This window comes from Carassius carassius, chromosome 13, assembly GCF_963082965.1.
Source record: "Carassius carassius chromosome 13, fCarCar2.1, whole genome shotgun sequence".
In the NCBI taxonomy this organism is placed as follows: domain Eukaryota; kingdom Metazoa; phylum Chordata; class Actinopteri; order Cypriniformes; family Cyprinidae; genus Carassius; species Carassius carassius.
In genome coordinates, this window is record NC_081767.1 from 18,214,775 (window position 1) to 18,230,502 (window position 15,728).

The 15,728-nt window shown below is 38.1% G+C and overlaps 1 protein-coding gene across 1 annotated transcript in view; it reads right to left on the minus strand.

Moving 5' to 3' along the window:
* LOC132156020 (protein jagged-1b-like) overlaps positions 1-15,728 on the minus strand; it is a 59,205-nt gene continuing 43,477 nt past the window's right edge. The window contains exons 4-14 of the mRNA XM_059564821.1: positions 13,655-13,909; positions 12,910-12,970; positions 12,640-12,770; positions 10,448-10,567; positions 10,214-10,327; positions 9,301-9,414; positions 3,701-3,814; positions 3,362-3,408; positions 3,081-3,248; positions 1,264-1,414; positions 1-1,169 (exon numbers count right to left, since the gene is read on the minus strand). Coding sequence (XP_059420804.1) covers positions 748-1,169; positions 1,264-1,414; positions 3,081-3,248; positions 3,362-3,408; positions 3,701-3,814; positions 9,301-9,414; positions 10,214-10,327; positions 10,448-10,567; positions 12,640-12,770; positions 12,910-12,970; positions 13,655-13,909 — 1,697 coding nt within the window. The 3' untranslated portion in view covers positions 1-747. The remainder of the gene's footprint in view (positions 1,170-1,263; positions 1,415-3,080; positions 3,249-3,361; positions 3,409-3,700; positions 3,815-9,300; positions 9,415-10,213; positions 10,328-10,447; positions 10,568-12,639; positions 12,771-12,909; positions 12,971-13,654; positions 13,910-15,728) is intronic.

Genomic DNA, 15,728 nt, shown 5'->3' on the forward strand with positions numbered 1-15,728 from the left:
GCTCATAAACACACGCATATTTACAGTCAAACAAATGTGTACAAATATGTAGGTCACAAGTGTAAACACAATAAAATACACTTAAATATCCAGGATTCAAAGAAGTTGAATCGCCGGCCTTATAAAAACACTTGCCGTTATTTCAAACTAGACAGGGTCCAAAATGAACACTCACCAAGTGCAAAATGTGCGTAAAATGGCTTTGGGGTAAATAAAGTGGATGTTGAAATGAATGTTTTAAATCGCATTATACAAACAATAATCTAATCCTCTTTGATGTAATTATTTGATTAAAAATCAAACAGTCTACTAAATAAGTTGTGACTCGCGTGTCCTAGGACAACTTGTTATCTAGAATTTATGACAAAGACAACAATTTTTTATTTTTTTTGATGCCATGTTATAATAATATTCACGTTTTTGTAACAGTGCAATTTCATCTAATTAAAAAAGTTAAATAATTCAGATAATAATACTCCGTTTCATGACTGATTAGAAAAATGTATGGCTGTTAAATATTCTCAGTTTACCCACTATTGACAAGTGTGTTATAATTTTGGACCCTGTCTGTCCGTACAGTTTCTTCTGCCTGTGACTGTGCCAATAATTCCCTTCTAAGTTTGAGCCCTCTCTATAAAGCAAAGCTCAGGGGTCAAGGTTCACCAGCAGAGGTTGATTAAGATACATCAAGCCTGACAGACCCTCTGAACCAAGAAGTCAGAATCTTTCCCAGTGGTCAAAGTGCGGTCACACCTCCAGTTCCTGATTCTCTGCATAGTGGAAACGGTTTAGTTTTTCCCGTTCGCGATTGGAAATGTCCAGCTTTGGCCCGTGGGCTGGTTTTAGAGCTGGAGAGGGCACAGGTGAGGGAGGAAGTGTAAGTTCAATCTCTTCACTGCAGAGCACTGGCATGGGCACTGTTTGGGCAGGAGGCAGCAGGGCCACGCTGTGATCAAGGTTACGGATGAGAGTGCAGAACTGCCGCTGGTTGTTAATGGGGTTGTCCTCAGACACATAAGTACGTAGCTGCGCTTTGGTCCGGTGGCGGTGGTCCAGGCGGGACAGCAGTAGTGCGCACACAGAGCAGCAGCCTGACACAACCAGGGACAATACACCCACCAACACCATATATATACCGAACCCACCTCCACCTGGGTCTGACACTGCACCTGGATTGAAAGAGAGGCATAGAAAGATCATTCCAACACCATTTTACATTCATCTCTTTATGTGCCACCATGTTTCAATATTTATGCTCCTAACCTTGGCAATGGGGTTCATGACAGGGACTCTTCAGGCTCAGGCACTCATTTCCAAAGTAACCCTCAGGACAGGTGCACTTGTAGCCTCCTTCTGTACTAAGGCATGGCTCCCCCTTCGGGCAGGGGTTGGGATTACAAAGATCTAGTTCCACCTAAGGTATAAGACATGTAATTCATTTTACTGCTGACACGAGTTTTCATACTGATAAATTAAGAAGCTGAGCATAAAATACAATATTACAAACTAGAGCACCATTTCCATGTTATATTAGTGTTTGCAATGCAGAAAAAATAATATTAGTCAAGTTTTAGCTGTAATGTAGATGACTTAATAGATGCAAGAATTAAAATAGTCATTAACATTCAGTATGTAAATATGCAAAAATGTAAGGGGAAAAAATCACAACTGAGCATGCCAATATGCAGTGCTGTCATCGCTGTCAGTTAGATTTTGAATGACGTAAATTTAAACAATGTAAAAACTGGAATACACTTCACGACTTTTGTCCAGATTCTTGCCCTGATTTGCAGTCTAGATTGGCTGATGATTGTTGCAGAATGTCTGCAGATTTTAGTCAATGGTTACAGATTTTTCAGAGAATTATGTTGTGTATGATGGACACAGGCAGAATTTTTTTTTTTTATTCCATCCAGTTTGAATATATTAAATATATTTGATATTTTGTGCCAATTTTTCACAAATCTTCTAGAAATAAGGCACGTTTCTGCATGGATTTGTTGAGTTCAGAAGAACTTGAAAGTCTGGTAATGTATGATCCTCAGTCGTTTAGCGTATGATGCCTAGTTTTTCTCTCAAACCAAGTCACAAAGTGTATGAGGCCTAGTGTTTGAAAATATATTCAGAATGTTTTTTTTTGTTGTGAAGAGTATTCCACAGTAAACAGTCAACAGTACCATAAAAGTCATATCTGTGGTTTAAATGAGTAGTTTGTTGTTCTAAACCTCTATGATGTTTCTTTTTCTTTTCTTTTTTTCAGTGGAGAACAAAAAGAGAATTTTGTACATAAAAAAATTATTTACTCTTTTCCAAGCAATCAGAATGAATCTAAAGACGAATCTACAGGATGAGTAAATAACGGCACAATTGTCTTTATTTAGGTGAACCATACGGTGGCCGAGACAGCTCAACACGCTGCAACTTAAGAAAACACATGCAAATTGAAAAAACATCAGCAAGTGAAGAAAACATCTTCATCAGTTTGACAACACAAGTGTTGCAAATCATCACAACACATGCATATAATGAAACGCGCTGCAAATCATCACAACACATGCATATATGAAGGATTTGCATCGTGTTTAGTTATATGCATGTGTTTTGAAGTATTTGCAGCGCGTTTCATTATATGCATGTGTTGTGAGGATTTGCAGCGCGTTTTGTTATATGCATGTGTTGTGATGATTTGCAACACTTGTGTTGTCAAACTGATGAAGATGTTTTCTTCACTTGCTGATGTTTTTTCAATTTGCATGTGTTTTCTTAAGTTGCAGCGTGTTGAGCTGTCTCGGCCACCGTAGAACCATCCCTTTAAAGCACAAAATGAAAATAACCTGTTTAATTTGGTACTAGTTTTGTGATGAATAATTAATTCACAGAAAAAGAAAAATTCTGAAAATTTGTTTCGCTTCTGGAAATAAATTCCTTTGGGCAGAATATCCTTAACCACTCCCCTCCAACCGCCAATCTGCTGCAAGCCAAAACGCTAAAATCCAGTATTCTCATTCCATATTCTATTTTATTCTTCATGTGATCGTTAAGCGTTCTGAGCTGGTGAAGAAAAAGCAGCCATCTCTCACCTCACAGTAGGTGCCAGTGTATCCCAGCGGGCAGCTGCAGAACATGCTTCTGCCTCCCTGACGCTCCTCACACTGCCCTCCATTTACACAAGGGTTGCTGTCACAGGCGTTTACTGCTGTCTGGCACAGTTTACCAGAGAACCCCGGCAAACACACACACTGAGAGTCCTGCACATGCAACACACAGGTGAGCTGTACTGAAGGAGAAATACTTAAATCTCAAAGAGACTTCTCATCCTCGAGGTGCAAGTATAAGCTTATTGGGGTGGATCACATCTTACCTTGCAGTGTCCTCCATTTAGACACAATCCCTGGCAGCTACTGTTCCCTGTTGAATAGATGATATTCAAATAGCCAACCAAGCGGAAAGCCACAAGTTTCACTGAAGAAAGAGACTAGCTAACTACATTCATCCATAAAGTATGAATCTGCAATGACTGTGTGAGCAGACCGCAGTAGGAACAAATTCACAATGAGTTCATCCTAAAGTCGTTTCCCGCCACCACTGAAACTGTCATGTTTGATTTAAAGCTAAAGCAAGTATATATATATATATATTTTTTTTTTTTTTTTTTTTTTTTTTTTTTTTTGATTCTGTGAAAACCACATCTAATACTCACGGATGTCACAGTTTGGTCCCGACCAACCGGGAAGGCAGTTACACAAATATCCTCCAATCAGATTACGACAGGAATGGGCATTGACACACATGCCAGTCTCACATTCATTAGTGTCTGAGGAAGAGGAAAGAAGCACAGTGATGAAGTGAGGCTATGTTTTCACACCACCATCCTACTATATCTGCAGTACATCATAAGTTTAATTGGTGTTATGCAAATTTCATGAAATGCAATACCCGGATGGCCTTTTTTATTTGCCACAATGTGCAGAATACAACAAAACATAATGAGCTGGGTAGTGTGTCCCACACTGCTATGCACTCGACTTGACCTCCAATTTCCACTATAAGTAATTAAGTGAAAGTAACATCCACCACAAATTTAAGCATCTTTTTCTGGACTGACAACAGTTAAGACATTTTATTTAAGATTGGATGCAAACTAACCAATTTTACTTCCAAAATTTTACAAAGATGCCACACAGTGAATTATGCACATAATGAAGTTTCACATAGTATTTGAAAAATATAAATAGGCAGCTGATAGTGAGGTTACCATGATTAAAGGATGCTCTTTGGTACAAAGTGAAGGGAAAAAAATTGCATGATAATTATAAATCATTATTACAAGAAATTACTTAATTTGTTAATTAGCCAAAGGAGTCTAAAATAGTTTACTTGCCAAATTAACAAAAAAAAAATTTGAATTGTGCAGTCACAGCAGTCAACATGGCTCATCCAATCAATAGACTAAAGCCCCGTTCACACCAAGAACGATAGATAACGATATTAGTGTCCACGCCAACGAACAATATCGTCTGTTTATTCTGAGCGCACGTGCGTCTGCCGCTTTAAATCCTCGAGCTCGTTATAGCGGGATGGATTCTGATTGGATGTCAATGTTTGTATCGTTCATCAGCTGGAAAAAAATCATTCTGAAAATAATTCCAACGATACCATTTCCAGACGTGGGTAGAGTACCCAAAAACTGTACTCAAGTAAAAGTAAAAGTACTTCTAGAAATATTTACTCAAGTAAAAGTAAAAGTACTAGTCTTGAATAGTTACTTGAGTAAGAGTAAAAGAGTATTGGATAAAAAATCTACTCAAGTAGTTAGTTACTAGTTACTTTGGGTCATATATACTGTACTGAGCCTATTTTTATTTAGATATATAGATAAAATGTATGTAATGTATGTGTGCGTGTATAAATGTATATATTTCATCAGCCTTTACTCCAATTTATGTAATTTATTATAAAACCCAGTGTTGGGGAGTAACTAGTTACATGTAACGGCGTTACGTAATTTAATTACAAAATAAATGTAACAGTAATCAGTTACAGTTACTAAGAAAAAATGAGTAATTAAATTACAGTTACTTATGAAAATTGTAACGATTACAAAGAGGATTACATTTGAATATTTACACACATCCACATACAGCTTATTTCTTTCCCAAATTGCACTAAGACATATGGCCCATAATCTCCGAGACGCGGAAAACACATTCGAATCCAGTCATAAAAATGGAATTCAGCCTATAACGCGGACGCAATATGCCACATTTTGGACGAATAAATCAAAAGTAGGTCAGTACACTTGAATCAAAACCCGATATGGACTGATGTCTGTGAATATTAAGCCGCAAAAAGACTGAATATGAATCCTGCACGTTCTGCGTGTCTGTGGAAATAAGGCGCTGACTGGACATCGGAAGAACCGGGACTATTCCCGGTGGCCTGGCAGACGATTTGGCCTTCTACTTTAATATTGTTATTGTATAATTGCAGGCCGAATATACTAAAGCGATTATTTCCGAATCCGCCATTCGATAATTAAATCTCTAATAAATCATGAATCGGTTAGTCGTGACTGGCAATGGTTGGGCTCGCGCGCTCTCTGCGCCTCCGCCGAACGGTTTGGATCAGACTCCGAGTAATCAATGCGAGAGAGAGACCGGAGTGAACTGTGTAAGCGCTCAGCTGGAGCAGAGAAGCGACACTTCTGTTCAGGGTTTCAGGTGCAGGTCAGTTTCATCTGTAAAGATGCTATTGTAGTTTTGTCTTTGTTTACTTAGTCAAGCAGCAGCAGCACATTGCTCGCAATCACTCAAAATACTGTATAAACGACGTCATTATTATATTTTGTAATGTTACAGTAGTAAGTTAGCAGACAAATCATCATATTTTATCATAGGTTTAGGGGGAGCTAGTGGATACAAAAACACAACCCTTAGGAAAATTAATATAGCCTATGGTATGGCACTAACCGTGGTTTAATTATGGAATTTGTAGTAAAAATAAATACAAGGGGTAATTCATTTGCCAAAAAAACAAAATTGCACTTACAAAACATGGTAAAAGTCAAATAAAAATCTTCAGTATTAAAGTCATGAGAGAGATGGGTGGATAATGGAAGTGAAGGTGCAGTTCAGGAGAGAACTCTTAATTACGTTGCATGTCCCCAACCTAAGGATTCAAATCTTTTTCATGTCAGGTCCATACACAAAATAGTGTTGTCCATGTTTCAGAATGGGTTGTGGGTGTATGAGTGTGAGATTTCCCAGCCTATTTTTTTTCCCAGTCCGCCCCTCATGGAAATTAATCTCTAGAACAGTCACTTCATGAGCATTTTTTACTTATTTTGAGAAACTATCATCATATCATATACAAAGAGACAGCAGTGTTTCAGAAAGACACCAATGTTTCAGGAGTTTAGTACACAAAATAGGACACATGCTTATTAGATAACCGTATTTGAGTTGATGTATATGCTTTTATTTTTTTTTATTAACTATTTTTCCCCAAACCATTGTTAGATGCAGTTAGATGCCTGTAGTTATGCAAAGATTTGGTTTCAAAAACAGTATCTATAAACTATTTCTTTTGATTTTAAATCTGCTTTGAACTTCAGATCAATCTCTAAGTAAAAGGCAATACTAAAGTCTGATTGTGTGGTGGATGTGTTCAAATTTGATCATCTTAATTCAGGTGATGAAGAATGATGAAAGTCTGACAGAATTGAGCACTACTGTTAAGGTTAAACCTGCATGGTGTAAAATGGTTGAAGATGATTAACAGTTGCAAATTAACATTCATTAGAAATTTATAAAAGTAATCAAAATGTACTCAAAAGTAATTAGTTACATTACTTTATTAAAGTAATTAAAAAAGTTACACTACTATTACATTTTAAATAGGGTAACTTGTAATCTGTAACCTATTACATTTCCAAAGTAACCTTCCCAACACTGATAAAACCCTGTCTGTTTACTTAAGTAACAGATATAGGTGTCATGCCATAACATATTTTTAATACGGCTGACTTTAAATTAAATGTGAATTTAACATTGAAAGTTAATGTGATATAAATATTGCTACTAATCTTTCATTGTTCAGAAAGAGAGCAAATAACATTTACATTATTAAAGATAGTTTTCACTGACAGTCTAGATTTCAATCACTCTCAGAAACTCCCATTAAAATCACTGAAACTGTTAACACTGTGAAATCAATATCTTAATTAAAGATTCGTACACACATCTGCACTTTGTTGTTTCTGACGAGAGAATTCGCCAGAAAGAGGTATTCAGTCAGTGAGCGAGTGAAGGAAGCACATGCATTTAAGCGATGACTCATTTGAACTCCTCTGATTGGCCAATGCTTTAATAAGCTCAAAAGAATCATGTGTGATTGGTTATAATGCGCAGCGCTGTAAAAACGCGTCTGTCTCTGGCTCAGCGCCAGCAAGCGAACACAGATCTGAATTTAGCAGCTGATGACTCGCTGAACGTACTTGCACAGGTGTGATTGTATTAAAATTAATAAAATCTTAATCGGCTATTTTTTTGTCTTTTGGAAGCTGCATTCAACTTGACTCCCCTCTGTTATAAGCCACACACGTACAACAAACTAATGTCACAGTGGTATCGTGTACTGTAATCGAATGCAGCCCAAGTTATTACCTGTTAAACAGTAGACAGCACACGCGGTGTTCATCTAATAAGGATCTCCATCGCTAGCAAATAATAACCTTTGCAGATTTCAATTCAGTGCAGTTCCAGCCACGTTTTCAACGCTCTTTCTGTTCTTAAACGTTACAACTCCGAGTGAACCACTTCAGACGCTCAGCGCGTGCGGCAGGGAACTGAACGACTCATTCAAACTGATTCATGAACCAAATCACTCGTTTGCCAATTGGTTTGATCAAGCCTTTGAACAGAATTGACTCAAAAGAATGAATCATTCGCGAATGGGCATCGCTCATTCCCAGAGAAAAGTAGACGACGCGTTTGGATCAAACTGAAGCATTTATAACATTTATTGCATTAAGATAAAGTAACGAGAGGAGCGTCGCCCACAGTAACTTACTCAAGTAAGAGTATAAAGTACCCATCTTTAAATATACTCCGAAAAGTATTCGTTACCCCAAAAAATTACTCAAGTAAATGTAACGAAGTAAATGTAACTCGTTACTACCCACCTCTGACCATTTCTCTGTGCCTTTATCGTTATAGTTGTGTTGTGGACTCTGCTATTCTTTAATTTTGAGAACGATTTTTAGAACTATATCTTTATCGTTATCTTTATAGTTATCGTGCTTGGTGTGAACAGCCTTAAGATTTGTTTTATAATATTAACTACCTTTGAAGGTTTGAGTTTTGGTTTCATTAAGATTTTTAATTGGTTTTTAAAATAAGTCTCTTATGCTCACCAAGGCTTTTTTTTTTTTGAGTGTGAGTGTATATTTTAGTAATTAGGACAATCTGACTCTTAGGTTCTCACTTAAATTGTTTTTAATAAAACACTCCAGAAAATATTAGCTATACCCACAGCTGCCATCTCTTTATGCCTCTGGTCATACACATCTCACTCTCAAAGACACATCTCTTTCTGCTGACGCTATCAGCTGTTTTCTGAGGTGTCACTGTGACACATGACTGCATTTCCCAGAGTGTCAACAGTTCAGAGAGACTGATACATTCCAGAGAGCCACAGCTGAATTGAGCCTCGGGGGAATGTAGTGTGAGAGAACCTCTGCCAGCAGTCCACAAAATCAGTGATGGATCCAATCACAGGTCCTCTTCATTCAGCAATTAAATCCACTGCACACTGTAGCATGAAATTGTCTGATGTGGTTTAATGGATAACGGTCAGTGGAGCACTGATGCTGCTGAATGTTTTCAATGTGGCTTGTGCTGATATGGAGTTTATTAAAACAAGATGTGTTTACTTTCCCCAGAAAGCTGAGTTTCCCATCTCTGGAAATGATTGTCATGATTTGGTGGTTTTAAATGGCAAACATGGTGGTGTTGTCATGGTTTCTGTAATTTTTACAGGGTTTCTTAGATTTAATTCCTTGGTGCCTTTCTAGTCCATGTACCCTGAGAGTGAAGTGAGGAACCCGAAAATGAACACGAAAGAACAGGTGTTCTCATTCCAGACAGGTAAAAACAGACTGTGACAAGTTTAGGCAGGTAGAGGCAGGTTTCGTCAGGTGAGGCTGTGGATGGATACGAGTGTAAGGCCAAGCTAGACATGTGCGGACATGTATGAACAGCTCAGGACAGGTGAAGCTAGAGTCTTGCTCTCAATACTTACCGAGCTGGCAGGTTCTGCCAGTCCAAAACGGAGGACACAGACACTGGAAACCTTGCGGCGTCTCTTGACACGTGGCCCCATGTCCACAGGGATTGGAGTCACACCGCAAAACCGCTGCAGATGAAAAGAACACGTTCTCTGTCTCATCATGGGATTTCACTGCCTTTAAATCTACTCATCTGTCCATCCATCCATCTATCTGCCTGTCCATCTATTCTATCTACTATCCTTCTTTCTATCTATATACCCTCCTGTCTATCATCTATCTATATCCATCCATCAACTGTATCTTGTTTCTGTCTCTATCCATCAATCCATTCATCCATCTCTGTCTGTCTGTCTGTCTGTCTGTCTGTCTGTCTGTCTATCTATCTATCTATCTATCTATCTATCTATCTATCTATCTATCTATCTATCTCTGTCCATCCATCCATCCATCTGTCTGTCTGTCTGAGTGTCTATCCATTTATCTGTCTCTGTCCGTCCATCCATCCATCCATCGCTGTCTGTCTGTCTGTCTATCTATCTATCTCTGTCTCTGTAGCTTTCTATGTCTGTCTGTCCGTTCGTTTGTCCATCTATCTCTATATGTCTATCTATCTGTCTCTGTCTGTCTATCTATCTATCTCTGTCTCTGTCTCTGTCTGTCCGTCCATCCGTCCGTTTGCCCATCTATCTCTATCTGTCTATCTATCCGTCTCTGTCTGTCTGTCTGTCTGTCTGTCTGTCTATGTATCTGTGCATCCTAGATGTGCATGTGGGTGTGATTGCTGATAGTTTGTGCTCCAGTTAAAGAGCATTATTTTGGTGTAGATCTGACTAAAACTGGCTCCAGTACAGGAAATAACAGCTTCCTTTGATTGGTGCTGACTGCAGTCTGTGCAGGTGTGTGTGCGTTTATATGTTTAGCTACCGGAGGCACAGGAGGGTCCCGTCCAGCCCGGCGCACACACGCAGCTGAAGCCTTTTGGGTCTTCAACACACGTTCCACCATTCTCACATGGAGAAGAGAGACAGGTGTGCTCCACTATTAAGGGGACGAGAAGAAGCGATACACATTTATAATCTGCTTCACATCTCCTGTGCTATCACCACTGTGACAGAGGTGCTTACTGTAAAGATCTATTCTGTTTGGAGATCATCTCACCGATGTCACAATTGCGGCCACGGAAACCCTCCTTGCACACACACAGGTACTCATTGGGTTCAGTGTTGGTACAAGTACCAGAATTCTTGCATGGCTGATGGTTACCACAATAATTCAGATCTGTATACAAGAGAGAGAAAGATGTTTTTTAAAGCAAAATCAATTTTAGTCAACAATAAATCAAAATTAAAACTGCATTCAATAGTTCAGTGCTAATATAAAAAGTTTAATGCATTAAGAAATAAACTGTGCTGTTGTAAAGAGTCATCTGAATGGTGTACACTCACATGAGCTGAACATTGTAGCTTTCTATAAAAAGTGTTTTAATTTATGTATGGGATAGGTTGCCCCCCCTCTGTGTATTTGGGCATTTTGAGTTGATGTAACTGACAATGTTCCACTAAATGTCAGAGAGAATCCTCATGCTCAGGGGCTGCCACATCTGTAGATATCCTAGTAGTGTAGTGTTGTTTTGTAAGGCGAAGAGCAAAAATTTGACAATAGAGCACACTTATTATCATGCTTTAGCAGCAGAGCAACTTCAGTTTCAACCAACACAGCGGTTTGTAGTGGTGGCAGCAAAATTCAGTACCAAACGTTCACTTTTCATTATTCAATCAATTCCTTATAGATAAAATCAAGTCCTGTCACACTTCTTTTTTTTCCTGTTAAATATTCTATTTCATTGGATGTCATATTATGGTAATACACTGGATTATGAATGTTGATCCATGTAGGCTTAAGAAATAAAAAACTTGTGGTAAGGACAAAACCAATCCAAAATTTATCACCATTTAAGTCAACTTAAGCCAAATTTAAGCCACATGATTCATAGTACTGTTTTCCTACTGAAATTATATAAAAACAGCTATACACAAACACATACAAATCATTATTACATGATATGAAAGAAAAATCATTATTACATTTTAAAATGACTTAAACAGTACTGACAGCTATGTGAAAACAGACGTGATCCAAACCTGGTCCACATGCCACCACTTCCAGCAATACAATATACCAACATCAGTAATAAGAACACATGTGACCTGCACTCTCACCCCTCTTTCCATTCATTTGTGAATATAAGTGTATAAGAGCTCCCTAAAATGTACATTTAACACTGAGTACGGTTGCTTGTATAGGAAAATTATTTTCTAAACAATTATTGCAAGTTCAGACTCAGGGGGTTACACAAAATGCCAGTTTGGTCTAGAAACAAATTGAGTTTGACTTCTCAGACTTTGTTTAAACGTAGTTTACTTCATAAATAATGCAAACTCTAACCGAGAATTCCTACAAGGTCATGCTTGAAGGGATGAGTTAAAGTCACACAACACACAAGCATGCTTAACATGGAAGAATTATAACCACAACAGTTTAGTTTAGAGGGAATGTGTGTGTGTGTGTGTGTGTGTGTGTGTGTGTGTGTGTGTGTGTGTGTGTGTGTGTGTGTGTGTGTGTGAAAGTGCCATTCAGTTAACCGCTGAATGGCAAGAATCTGTTTTAGTCTCCACCTCATGGCTCGTGTTCTGTTTACCCAAGACTATCGGCTTACACCTCTACAAAACCCCTAACAAAACCCCACGCATGGGTCCATATCAGCTTATCTGGATTATTTAGACAAATGTTGCCAATACAGTAAGCGGTCAGCATGTCTTGGAATCATTTAATCAAATGACTGGCAAATGATGGCATGTGATAAAATATGTTTACCACTTTTCATTTTCAATATGACATTACTTCATTATTTCTCTCTCCAAAATCCTGCCATGCAAAGGTGTTGTCAGCAGTCCTGCACAAAATGATTGACAGGCAGATTCAGATTCAGATTCTATTTCCTTTGGACTTTCTATTCATCGAAGACTCCTGAAAATCATGGTGTATCATAGTTTCCACAAAAAAAGAAAGAAAAAAAAGCACAACTGTGTTCAACACTGATCATAATAAGAAATGTTTCTTGCGAATCAGTATTAGAATGATATCTGAGAGATCATCGGAGGAACTGGAGTAATTTCTGCAGAAAATGTATTTTTAGAAACTTTTGAAAGGTAGTGTACTGTACATGTAAATTATTTCTCTGTAGAAATCTGACTCTGTCTGCTGTCTTTAAATATGCGCATATATTACAGCTACAGCTAAGGACAACAAAATGTCATCCACATTCCCTTGTGTTGCAGGTGTCATCTCACCTTTGTCACAGAGCAGGCCGCCCCAATTTGTGTCACACACACACTTCCAGGGTTCAGTGCAAGTGCCATGATCACAGCCAGGAAACGTCTCGCACTCATCGCACAGATCACCCTTCCAGCCGTAATGACATCTACAGAGAAAGAGAGGTTACAGCAGACAGGAAGTGAGAAAAAGACACAAACAAAAGCAAGTACTGAATAAGGCATGCATCAGCGCTCGGTGGAGCTTGCAGAGGGGGTGTGATATTTCTGAAACCTGGACAGACTCACTTGCACTCTCCGGGCTGATCGCAGGAGCCGTGGTCCATGTGACATCCCTGCTTACACAACGCTACGCATGCACACAGACGGTTGACTCAGATTAGTGATGTGATTATCAAAATTATTCACTACAGACATCTTACAAAGGATCATTTCCATAACACTGAATTAGAGAAATAGAAAAAACTTTCAAATGGACACATAATCCATTGCCAAATGCAACAGGTCTTGATGTGACGCTCTTCTTACTTGACTATTGTTAAAATAATGCTAGCTGAATGTTTTGACTTAGGATATGGAGGTAATAAGTTCTCTTCCTTGATCATCTCAGGGGAGACATTTCTCTCTCCCTAAAGTCATTCTCTGCTGGAAAACGGATTTGGCCTCAATGGAATGTTGGAAAAGCATGTGAATAAATAATCCTGTAGTGTAATTGACATTTAAGGACAGAATAAGTCACACAGAACACATTTTTACTTTGCAAACTGCAAGATGTAAAAACACATATAATATAATAATTAATTTGTAGAACTGAATTAGTATTCATTTGAAATATGCCTAGATTTTTCATATATCATAATAGAACAGAATAACGAATGTTTCACTTCATGGCCACACAACCTCCAACAACATTCTGTAAAGTTTGAGTGAGCAATCAAGGTGGGCGGAGCTTACACAAAAATCAGTTGTTATGTTTGTGTGTGAATAGCCTGAAGACCACGGTACGTAAAGACCCTGTGCTGGAGCCACTCACCTTGTGTGCACTCTGCTCCAGTCCAGCCCTCCTTACACACTTTAATACCAGAAGGATCACAGTTAAAATGGCCAAAAAAGTCATCTCGTGCTCGGCAGAATTTGTTGCAGAGTGGGCCGTAGTAATTGCTATCGCAGCGGAATCGCAAGCGGTATTCCAGAGTGAATGTGCGGCCGTGATGGCGGAAGGACTGCCACTGCTCACCTGGATTCAGCATGGAGGACAGCAGCACTCGCTCTATTAATTCCTGCCTACCTGGGGACAGTCAGAGTAAAATACAAAATGTATAAATAAATAAAAAGCTTTCTTATTTCCCCCTAATGGACATCAGATGATATGTGCCAACAACAAAAGACTGGATCTTAAAGGAATGATACATTTTAAGCTTTAAATGTAAATTCATTAAATACACTGTATTATTGTTATTAAGTCAACAGCTCAAATTGACAGTCCCTTCGTTTTTTAAAAAGCAAGCAAAAACTGCTATTATAGTAAAGCACTTACAATAGAAGTACATGTGGACAAGCATTAAGCATACAAAAACAAAGGCATTTAAAAATAAAACCACAACATTATTAAACAGCAACTAATATTAAACACTATACACTACTATTCAAATGTTTGGGATCTGCAAAATGTAGTAATGTTTTTTTTTCATCATCTCTCTCTCTCTCTCCCTTTAAGAATTATTTTATCCTCACCAATGCTGCATTTATTTGATCAAAAGATTGTCATTTGAATATAAAAAGTTACAAATAAAAAATAAAATAATTTTTTTCAAGAATTTCAAATATTTGATTATATTTTAAAAGGTTGTTTATTCCTTTGATTGCAAAGCAGAATTTTCACCATTTCAACATTTAGCATTTTTTTTTGTCAAATTTATTCTCTGTGGTAATTAACAACGACTGTTGATAGAGCTTGACATGTGATTCGAGGCTTTATGAGACATTACATTCAGAGAGACTGTTAGCCTGTTACATAGTGCATAATCTTTCACAAAGTGCTCTAGAAAGAGAAAAATCTGCCTAACAGATGAGATCATCTGGGCTTAAAAACAAAGGAATGTAAACAGAGAAGTGTGAAGGTGTTCAAACACAGATACGTTATCTTAGCATCCCCACACAAGCATTCAAAATAAACATATCAACTGCATACAGTGACCCCAAAAAGTATTGGGCACTTTAGGCAGTTTCATACACACAGATCTGAACATGAAGGTCTCGTCCTCTTCTTTTAATGGACTCTAGTGTAAGCACAGAGAGTAATTAGTGCTGTGGTCCATTTAAACATTAATCTACTTCAGTCCATTAGAGATGGAAATGACTACAGGAGAGCTGCACTAATGAAGAAAACCTTGAGCATAGTTTATCACTGAATTTAAACGAATATAATTCTGATCTCTCACACAAGATCCATCAAACCCATGAGAGAGGAATTAAACACACAGTAGTATAATAAATGTTTGAAGGACTTCCTCATTTACACTCCATTTCCAAACAGTTAAGTACATATGAAAGTAATCCACATGTATGTGTGATTATATTACTGGACGCTCGAAAATGAAGGGGAGAATGCACATTCTAAACAGCTTATTGTACAGGTGAGTTAAACGCTGTTCTAATATAATGTGCTGCTGCACTGTAACGCACACACATAGGCTACAGACAGAATCATTCAGTGCGGAAATGTACTGTCAGCACTGTTCTGTGAGTTCTCAATAAAATAGCTTGGAAACTGAAAAGTTCTATAATTTATTTCTTAATAACTAAACCCTACAACTTCACTAGTAGAGAGACGCTGCCAGGTAGAATTAATTCACACACACAATCGCTCTCACTAATGTGTTCATATAAATGTAATCTTTACTGTGCTACTTTATCTGTATCTGATTTAGAACGAGCAGAAATCTGTGAGAAATATAATGACCCAAAGACAAAAGAACTGATAAAAATGAGCTGTTATGGGATAACCATGTACGCAGCGCTGTGTCATATACCATACCTGTGCACAAGGTGTTTTTTACAGCTCCAGACATATTTGTTGACGTCATCAGCGTGAGCTGATTTCAGAG